The 11,104-nt window shown below is 39.1% G+C and overlaps 1 protein-coding gene across 1 annotated transcript in view; it reads left to right on the forward strand.

Moving 5' to 3' along the window:
• Positions 1–830: 830 nt before the first annotated feature.
• The window catches only part of TFRC (transferrin receptor), a 20,899-nt gene continuing 10,625 nt past the window's right edge, over positions 831–11,104 (forward strand). Inside the window, exons 1-8 of the mRNA XM_072408275.1 lie at positions 831–896; positions 5,661–5,706; positions 7,258–7,465; positions 7,904–8,096; positions 8,535–8,675; positions 9,654–9,747; positions 10,327–10,449; positions 10,528–10,638. Of these exons, the coding sequence (XP_072264376.1) occupies positions 5,674–5,706; positions 7,258–7,465; positions 7,904–8,096; positions 8,535–8,675; positions 9,654–9,747; positions 10,327–10,449; positions 10,528–10,638 (903 nt within the window). The 5' untranslated portion in view covers positions 831–896; positions 5,661–5,673. The remainder of the gene's footprint in view (positions 897–5,660; positions 5,707–7,257; positions 7,466–7,903; positions 8,097–8,534; positions 8,676–9,653; positions 9,748–10,326; positions 10,450–10,527; positions 10,639–11,104) is intronic.

An 11,104-nucleotide genomic window follows, 5' to 3' on the forward strand; every position in this document is an offset into this window, starting at 1 on the left:
AACAGCAGCTTAGGATACTATATACCGTTACTATGGATTGCAGTAGCAGCGGGACAGCTGCAATTCATATTTAGAATTCTTTTGTGGGCCAAAAAAAGGGATGTGCCGGGCCAGAGTTTGCCACCCCTGCCTTAGAGGAAGAAGCAGTGTACTCTGCAGGGCTGGTTATTAATTTAGAAATGAAATACCTAGGTTGTAGCTCTACACAATTCTAGGGCAACACATGTGACAAACATGACAATATGCTGGCAGCAAATCGATTATTCTGACACCCTGTGAAACAAATTGTCAGATTTGACTATATATTAATATACAGGATTTATATAGCGCCAACATATTACGTAGTGCTGTACATTAAACAGGGGTTGCAAATGACAGACAGATACAGACAGTGACACAGGAGGAGAGGACCCTGCCACGGAGAGCTTACAATCTAAGCATAATATTCACACTCTTTATATCTTATGTTGACAAGCTTTGGACTGGAGGTAATGGCATTTGTTTGATATGTCTCTCAGATATGAACCGCATTTCACCTGTGTGTAGTTCATTTCCAAAGACTTGTGCATGGGTGCAAAACCCACCAAAGGGCCAGGAACACAAACCCTATATCAGTTGTAGCTGACAACTAGAAAAATATGTTTCTAATTTTAAAATTGAAAAATGACATTGAAGAAACTATTATCAGGAAACACAGCCCACATATAGCGCGCTATAATGTGCGGGAAGCTGGGCTGAGCCAGGGGCGAGACACGTGAACAATATCTCCTGACGACGAGGGACACCACGTGGTGTCGCACATGCGCGCTCGTGTAGGGGCGTGTCCTTGGTGTACGTGATCAGGGGCGGTATAACTTTCCGAGCACGCTATGCAGCATTCATAGAGAAGACAGGAGGTGAGTGCGGGATGGCTGAGAGCACATGGCTTCTCCTCTTTATGGCTGCGTGTTGTACGTGTGCTGAGCCCGCTGCTCCGTGCTGCTTCTCCCCGTGCGCCATTCATTCACACAACGCGAATGTACATTGTCTCACCCATGTCCGGCGTGTGTGCCCCATCTGCTTGTAGTGCTGTGTGTCCTCCTTATCTACCAGTGCACTTTGACCTTGAACTGCCTGCACAGGGATAGATTGACAGCCCAAACAGGGGCAGCCTATGGCCGAGCAGGAATAGGATTTCCCAGCAATCTGTCCCCCTTACTTACTATTTCCTGCACTTCACCTGCTGCTTCCTGTGTCCTCATGCCACACGCTGCTTGTATAGCACTGCTGCATTTATTTCTGCATGTGTGATCAATCATTGCTGTCATCAAAAAATACAAAATAGCATTTGGTCTTGATTTTTTTTATAGTATACATTTCTATGTGATCATTACTTATGGTATACCACATGAAGAACTAAACTAAGAAAATACATTGTATAGATATTTAATCCATGTGACCACTGGTTTGCAATGTATCTTTTTACATTTTTACAAATGGGGGGGGGGGGAATGGATGTGACTTTTGATTCCCTTCCTGTATTGCTGGCAGATCACAATGGCCTGTGTCTTCTAATTTCTGTGAGGTCATTAAAGCTTGCCGTCTGTAGGTCATGGTCAAGGTGCGTCAGGGTCATCCAAGGCTTGGTGTGCTAAGCACATGGCATTTAGGCAGAAGTCAGGAAGTACTGTATAAGGTTTGACTTTTAAATGAGTGCCATGCTTGATCTATATTAGAGCTCCTTGGAATTTATAGACAGGAATGTGTTCATGTGGGTCTGCTAGACTTTCTAACAAATATAACATCTTTATTTAATCCGCTTAGCGTTTATAGTGCAAGCCTTCAAAGCTATGTACAATGCAATTCAAGCTGCAATGTGACCTTCATGTGATTCATGGAATTCAGAGTTAAGGGTAGGGGCTGCCTTCTCTGTCCTGAAATCTTTCAGGATATTTGCGAACAAATACTGTGTAGTGTTATAAATATAAATTATATATTCAATTGTTTGAGGGAACTATACCCCATTTGTGTACACGTTTCTTTCCCCCCCCCCCCCCGAAACTAAATAAATTGGTCTTTATCAGAGTGACTTTTCTGGCAAGTGCCTGAGACCAGTGAAGTCAGACTGTATTCTGGATATATTGAACATTAAACCACATGGATATATATACCCTCAGTTAATGCTGCCCGTAAGGGTAGTTTGGGAATCTGTATAGCTAATTAATTATAGATTAAATTTAGAGTAATGGGTCATTAAATTGTTTATATATATATATATATATATTATACAAGAGTCAAACTAGAATATTCTAGTTTATTTCAAAATTTGGTGAGAGATGGGAAAGAGAGAATAGAATCAAAATGATGACAGTCCATCCCCTGTACAGTGAGGAAAAATGTCTATTTCTCCTCTGGTGATGCCATGAGATTTGACATTTAGCTGAAGATTTATCTTGTTCTAAAGGAATATCTTCTACAGTACCAGAATGAAAAGGAATGTCCCCTCTGGGGCACAAAAGAAAACACCCTTCCTTATTCTATTAAACAATAAAGTACATTAAAAAATGTTTTCCTTTGTTTTAAACATAAGATACAGTGGCTTATTTTAATGGGACCTTGATATGAATGCTGGGCATATGTGCCACAGTTGGAGGGTATAGAAATGCCCTTGGCGCACCTTCCTGCCCTATAAGATGACAGGCTTTAGTTTAGACACACAAGGCATATCCCTATACATGGCAGTAACAAGGGAAACTTTTTCCTATAATATATATATGCAATTTTTAAGGTAGTCCTGTATGATCTCATAGATGGGCACAGCAGCCTAAAGGGGTAGTAAGGGTTACCATGTAAGTGCACTGCTCGGACACAAAATGAAATAATACATGTATGCTGGTTTAACAGTACTGTAAGTACACCTAGCTAAACTGTAGGTTATTTGGGTGCAGCATTTAATTTCTTACTGAAATGTATGAAGGGGAAAAATTGTCCTACTATTTAACTATGAGGAAAAATACCAAACTAGTTTGATACATGATAGCAGTAATTGTTCTGTTTCTTTATTACTGCTGATAATCTCTTTACATCTGGCTTGTCCTCTTGGCAAATGTGAAACCCAATATTTTTTTTATACCATATTGCTGGTATCTTTGTAGCATTACTTCAAGTTGAAAAAAACAAATAGGACTGATGCATGTACCATTGGATATAATGGGGTATTGCAAGCCTTCAGGTCAGCCATGTGACTTGCAGGGTCCCCTTTTCATGCTGTCAGGATGGCGTCAATAATGCAGAGTGTGATACTGATGTAATAATCTCAGCACAGTTTCTTTATTGTACTGGGCCCATGGCTTCCTGCTCACCCAGTATTATTCCACTCTCAGGATATAAGTGGAATAATACTGGGTGCCATTCAAGGCAGAACTTGTAATTATTGCAGCCAGAGCAATGTTTTTTTTTTTTCATGTAGAAATTATTTGAAAACCTGCTGTTTTAAAGCTCTTCTGTTGCCATAATCCACTGCATTTACTTAGCACCTCAGACTATGGGTCATATGAACAGCTGCCCACAATGCACATTTCCTGCTAAGACATTTATTACTTTTGCTGATGACCCATAGACTGGAGACATTAAGGAAAAACATCCTTTAAAGTGGCAATATAGTACTCTGATGCAAGTAAGCATTCTCGAAACTTGAGCAGGTAAAATTTCTATGTCCTGTCTCTATTCCTACTTCTAAAACTTTGCAAAGTGTACATCTACTAGTGTAGCAATTTGTGGGTAGGCTGTTGTTTTTTGCAGGAACTAGCAATCCAGGTTAAAAACTGCTACTGTCTCCCATAGGAAAAAGAAGTGTCCATATGCCTTCAGAACCATAATTAAACTGTACTTCCATGACCATGCATATATAATGATTTCATTCACATAAACTTTACAGCTGCTTCTAAATCCCACAATTTACTGTGGCTGGCACCTTGCCAGTGGCTCTAGCACTTGCACATACTGGTTCTTAAAGAACCAGCATCTGCATGTTTGGCAGGAGTGAGTTGTTCCGGTACCGCTCACTGCCATCCCTATTCGTTTGCTATGGGACTGCTGCAAAGGTAAGCTACATGTAGTGTCTCCAGAGAGCCAGCGCTACCTGGCGCGGGGAAGCAGTAAATGCATCATCGCAGCCTCACCACCAGTGTGAATTTGGCATTAAAAGAAAAAAAGGCAGCGGAAGAACCTTCAGTTTCTGGGAGTGCTGCATTCCTGTACTCCCAAGGTTCTGGCTCCCACATCCATAATGTGTCTGATAGGAAGATGGGTACCGGTGGGAGTGACCACTGAGCACAGCGAATGAAGAGCTGTTGTAGAGGTATTCTTTAATATTTATGGTGCCCCTTATTTCCATCTTTAGTTTTAGTGACTGCCTTTACTTTAATTGTAAACTCTAGGTTTACAGTTTGGGTGCACAACTGAATTACCTAAATGTTCTCCTAATTTGTATTTCTGCTCAGACAGTTTTGAGGTCCATTTAGTGAAAGTCAAGTAGCTAGTTAGGACTCAACCCACCTTGTGCAGTGTTTCCTGATCTTTTTAACATGGAGGAACTGCTTGAAATAACTTCACAACTTGCAATACATTGGTGTGGTAAGTAGGAAGAATGCCTCTTCTGTTGATGGTCAAAATTTCATTGAGTTAAATTAACCTGAGAGATACAAATTGCTCAAGCAACCCCTAAAATCCTCTGGAGGAACCATAGTTGAGAAATGCTGCTCTAGAGAAAATAAGAGGAATACTCCTGAAGTTAAATAGTTTTTCATCCAATTAGAAAGTTGTCCTTGGAACGATTATAGCCATTGGAAGATTTTCTTTCACTTGTTTACTCTGACAGCTCAGATTGAATTTCTCTTCTGTCTTGGCGAGATGTTTTCCAGGGCAAACAAAGGGAGTCAAGTGGGGTCACAGATGGCAATAAAAACTGGGTCTAACCCTTCCCTGCCTTTTTCAAAACCAAGAAATATAATTCAGTGTAATCAAGAAAGTCACAGGGAAATTTCTTAGATAAGCTAATTTGCTAATTTAGTCTAACTAACATGCAGATTATTGTGTTAAATTTGTAGAGTACAAACTAAAGGTTACTGCAGAGCAATTAGTATTTATTTGGGCTTGTGTACCTGAGAATCATTGCCAATTTCCTAATAGATGGACGTTAATACTGATGTTTGATTCGGCAAGTTAATGTGGAATAGAGTGCCAGTTGGCAATTTTATAGTACATGCTGCGGGCTCTGAAACTTGGCTGTATGTTTTTATTAAAATTGCATTGTTTTAAGATCTTGAGGGTAGGGTTTTTTTTTTTTTTTATTGACTGGTAAAAAAAAAAAAAGCTGTTGTTAACTTGTACTGAAACCTCTTGTATTGGGTGCTAAAGTCCTAAAACCTCTCCAAAACATAATTTGAGCTAATGTAAGTAACTGACTCCTGCATATACACAAGTGTGCCCTCCTCTGGGTGCTAACATATAATCAATTCTTATATCGAATTTCAGTCAGTAATACTATAACCAGTATTTCATTATTGTACCTAACAAAGCATTATTTGTAGGTATGAGTAATCTGGAGCATTGTGTTCTCTGAGAAGTGATGTACATTTTACTACTGTTCTTCTAATTTTGTTTTTTTTTTTCCCCTCTAGGGGTTTGATAAAGATGGAAAGGGCACGGTCAGCAGTTACAAACTTTGTAAGTAGTTGGATTGTAAATGTAAATAAAAAGGCTCTCGAAAATAAGTGTCAGGATCTGGGCACCCATGCACTACAATTCAGAAGCTGAATGAGTTTGAATATATACGAACATGCATGGCCCACATTTCTTGGGATAAAATAACACCTGTGAAAGGAGAAACTGGGGGTCATGAGCATTGCTGACTTTTTTTTTTTTTTTTTTTTGAAAGTGCTCCCTGTCTGGAGAAATAGAAATATTAAACAGTATTTATATAAAGCTAACATATTAAAGTGTGCTGTACTTTAAATAGACTCGCGCAACTAAAGGAAGCCAAAGTATGAAGGTTAAGTCTCTTTCTATGCACAACATTACTAGGTGCTGTTATGCTGTTTTTTTTGTTTTTTTTTTTTTGCTTTTTGCCTTTGTGTAATGACACCTCTGAGCACTGAAGCAAAACCTTTTCTCTCTTCCTGAGAAATGGGCTTGATGGTGCTGACTTTTTAAGATAAATGCCTGTTGCTTGGCAGTTTAGAGGTATAATTTGAGGTTTCTTTTGACAGGCAAGTCTCATAATGTGCAGATATGCTGTGCATACTCTTGCATGGTATATTGTATATTGCATGGTATACCTCATGAACTAAATATTGAGGTAATTAAAATGGCACAACAACTCAACATTTTAGCATTTTCAACAACCTGTTGAAATGTACAGTCTTCTATTTAGTGCATAGTACAGTCTTCCATTTAGAAGCTCACATGTGGGTAAACCATGCAGCTTTGGCCTGACTTCACTAGGTGGTGTTTGTCTCAATATTAGCATATCCAAATGTTGCCAATGGCAGATTCTATACTTTTTAGGTTTCCAGGTTTTCTTTAACCTCCCTGGCGTTCTGAATAATGAGTATTTTTAAATGTCAAAGCAGGACATTTAAAAATACTTAATTTAAATTTCCCGCCTCCCAGCCACATGGCCTGGTCAGCATCTGTGTCCCCTGGCCTCGCTTCCCCAATGTTCACATGCCGGGGACGCAGCTGCTGGTCGGCCATCGCCACTCTACACAGACGCTGGGTGGACATCGCCAGGGGAAGCAGATGTCCGGCATCGCTGGAGGATGCCGCGGGCATGTGGGGACCAGGTAGGCTTTAAAACTCCCTTGCAATTCCACCCTGAGTGTGGCTCAGGGTTACCACTTTTGGTACTAAAAATGAACTCCGAGCCACACTCGGGAATACCGCCAGGGAGATTAAGAAGAACCAGACACTACAAAGAGTTCTACACCCTGCCCACATTTCTAGTTGCTGATCACTGGTGGGCTGCCTCATAGACAAATAGGAACGTGAAAGAGATGCCATAGAAACCGTTTGCCTCTTAGGGAGTGCTCATACCTAACAAGCTGCAATGAAAGGGAATTTGGTTTTGAGGGGAGGGTTTTGGAGGCTGCTGCAGTTATAAACCTTTTATACGTGTGGCAGCAGTCTATTTAAACCTCAAAGGTCATACTTTAGATTTTGATTTCCTTATTTGTTATTTTTTGATTCCCTCCTCTAATTATATTTTATTTCTATCAGTTTGGCAGAGTCCCTCTCACATATACTCGCTTCAGTTTGACACCACAGACAGATGGAGATGCTAGCCAAGTGGAAATGAAACTGGCAGATGACGAAGAGTGCGGTGATACAACAATGGTAGAACCTGTCCTAAAACACAGAGATGGAAACAATGGAAGTCGGAGCTTGTGTCTGAAAATTCTGGCGGCAGTTTTGTTGTTCTTCATTGGTAAATACTAAAAACTCTGCCTAAATGTAGATCCAAAGACTAACTGTGTGGCCTTTATTTTGCTATTGCACAATTTTTCTTTTAATGCTTTTGCATCTTGGTTCTGCCGATGTAAAATTCCAATTTCTTACAGCCTTTCAGCCACTTCTTTATACGTGTCCTCATTTCAGCATTGGTTAGGCTTCGATGCTCTGGACTGGCTTCCAGTTAGTAAGGTGGCCTATAACTGCAAAGGCTGTCAACCTGGCAGTCTGCGCTAGTGGCATGTGTAACAGGTTGCCTGTGATGCATATTTGTGAGACAGTTGTCTGATAACAGGATCCTTCATTGGTGGTATATTTACCTAGTTATGGTTACCTGCTCACGCTTATGAGATTTTTATTTTAGTTTGTTACATGGCTGCAGAACTTGTGGGTTTTATAAACCGTTGTCTTCCAGGTTTTCTGATTGGGTACTTAAGCCATAGAGGGCGTGTTGCAGTTACACAGGAGAATAAAGTGGACAGTGCCAAACAAGAAGAGGATGTACACGAAGTTTATTCAGATGACAGCCCTACCGTCTTGTACTGGAGTGATCTGAAGCCGATGTTGGATAGAAGAATTGAACACCTTAACTTTGAAACAAGTGTTAGGTATGTAGCAATTTAGATAGCTGCTCCAAGCTAGCCCTTGTTGATACCCTAGTTTATAAGTAAACCTGTCCTGTACTAAAAATTTGTATAAAAACTTTGAAATGGAGACCTTTGCATACCAAAGGGGGGCCTTGCAGTTAAATATTGGTTAAGTGCTTGGCACTGGAAAGGGGGCTTATTGAAGGAAAAGTGAAAGCACTGTGCTTAGCCTAATCCTTGAATCTCAAAGGTGCCTTAAAAACATGGTAAGATTAAGACTAACAGATACATGGCTGGCACCTAAGTGTCTGCTTATGTATTACTGATTTTCATGGGAGTAATTGCTTCCTGTAGACAGTGAAGACTTGGTAAATGCAAGTTACTTGGTTATTAGAAAAAAAAGTTTGCATAAAAGGAGTCTGTTTCATTTATTTTTTTGTTGTTTGTATTTTTATAAAGAAATTTGTTTGGCACAACCCCCGATCCTGGCTCTTTTGATGAAGAATCTGTGGCTGCAGTGATGGATAGAGAACTTACCAAAATTGGATTGGACAAGGTGTGGACTGATGAGCATTATGTCACCTTGCAAGACAAAGGCAGGTAGGTTGAATTAAAAATTTGCAATGGTAAGGGGGCAATAAAGGTGTGTTACAAAAAAAAGTATGTTGCCTAGGGTGATGTGCTTTAGTTGAAACATCCCACAAATTTGATTGTTGGTGGCTGTATACCTCCTGCTTCTGTTCATTGTTTTTTGCAGACTGAATACTAGCAGACCAAGGACACAACACAAGACATTTAAATGGCAATCTTTGATCCGGTTCTTGCATTTTACAGCACATAATTTGTGTTTAAGAACAATTAAAGTGACACCTAATCAATTCATGCCTATTTAGATGGACAGATCACTGAGTGTTTATGTAAGCTGCCATTGTTGAACTTAGTAAAAGGAATGCTAATTGTGTGGAGTAGCTCCTATGGTTTTTTATGTAGCTGTTGGCTGAGCCAGATCCCCAGTGGCTGTTTACGTTATATTAAGCATTTCTAGTTAAGATAATCATATGATGGGCATCTGACAGAGTCCCTGCATTTTGAAGATCCTATATTTTTTTTTTTTTTTTTTTTTAACTTCCTTAGAAACTCAGTTTTATAAAACTGTGTGTGTGTATATGTAAATATATATATATATATATATATATATTTATTCCATTCCATGTAACTGTCAGCTATACACCAAGCCCTTTGCGCTTCTAGTTAGTGCTAGTTTATAGTAAAAAATAGTTCTATAGTTCTAAATGTATAGTTCTATACATTTTATTCTATATTTTTTGCGGTGAGTGGAATATTTTGAATATTTATGTAGGAAGGTATAAGCTGTAAGTAAGAGGTGCTAAGCATTGCATTGCTTACTGCATTGCTCCCATTTAAAATTTAGTATTTTGTTCGTATTTCTAAACTGAGTTTTTAGGTGTTGGGTATAATGTGGTATTGACAATTGGCAAAAATTTCCCATGAGGAACTTGGTTAAATAGTTTCTGATTGCTATTTGTATTGCTTGCTAAATGTGTTTTTGTTTTGCAGGTCCAACAAGGTCCAGCTTTTAGCATCTGGGAATATAATTAATACTTATGACCTAACTTCATATGTGGCATACAGCCCTAAAGGTTCTGTTACTGTAAGTGGATGCTCATAATAATTCTTTACTTTGTGGGGATTATTTGTAGTACATATAGATTTGCAGTATACAGATGTGGCTGCAGTTAACCAAAGAGCATGATTTTTGCATTTTTGTTGATGTCATTTGCTTTTGCATTCCCAAAATGATACAGATCGTGTGTGTGTGTGTGTGTGTGTGTGTTTTATTTGGGAAGAGCAGAGTGCCATTACACGTAATGGCTGGTAATGATCGGACATATTGGTAAAGTACACAAGTTGTATCATGCATACTGATGTGATGGGAATCCCAATCCTTTCTAGTCAGGGAAAACATGGGAGAGGCATGCAGTAAATTGGAATTTTCCAATGATCACTTACCATCAGTCCTCCTTCAAAAAGTGGCAGTGGATCTGTGTGTGTACTAGGCCTTAATTAGTGTGTAGTGTGGGGTTTTTTTTTTTTTTTTAGTATTTTGTGCATTCTGCTGTGGAGGTAGGCAGGGAAGCAGAAGATCTGGCTTCATGATAGGTCTGCATTGATACAGGCATTTCTAACAATGTCTTTTTTGTTCATTTGACTGAGAAATCTTTGTTTTAAGGGCAAACTCGTATATGGTCTTTATGGTCGTCAAGAAGACTTTAACACCTTGCGTGACAACAATGTTAATGTGACTGGAGTATTGGTCCTGTTGCGCTCTGGAAAAATTAGCCTTTCTGAGAAGGTAACTAATTTTGTAGCAGGTTAAATCATCTGTGCTGATTGTCAAACTTGTGATTACACTTTTTTTTCCCCTATTCAGGTTAGGAATGCTGAACTTGCTAAAGCTGCTGGTGTGTTGGTTTATCCTGACCCTTCCGACTTTATCTTTCCTTCTGGAGCTAACCAAGAAATTGAGTCACCTTTTGGGCATGTAAGTATTTTATTTATTTATTTTTTTATTAGGCTGCATAGTCACTAAGCTGGTATTTGCATTTCAAAAGAATATTGTATGGAATGCTAATAACTCATGATGCTTATACATATCTCCTATATCCACATAGTCTTGCAGTCCAAACAGATTTTTAAGATCTACTACCTCAGGACACCTAGAGCAGCATTAATCACTTAATATCCTTTCTGTATTTGTAATAAATGTATTGCTTTTTTTTTTTTTTTTTTCTTCTTAATATCTTTCCTTGTTGTTAAGTCTTAGTAACCTAAAGTGGTAATCAGTAAGAGCTGCTTTATTGCACAGAAGGATGGAAGTATAGAAGCAGGCCGTTCCTGCTGTAAACAGGATTTACTTTCAGTAAAAGTGACAACTATACAAATGTTTGTTTAGGCTTCAGGGTAGGGCACAACTGTTTAGGTGAGTAATGATTGTGACGAACGCTCTC

Source organism: Pyxicephalus adspersus, chromosome 4 (assembly GCF_032062135.1).
Source record: "Pyxicephalus adspersus chromosome 4, UCB_Pads_2.0, whole genome shotgun sequence".
NCBI classification, from domain to species: domain Eukaryota; kingdom Metazoa; phylum Chordata; class Amphibia; order Anura; family Pyxicephalidae; genus Pyxicephalus; species Pyxicephalus adspersus.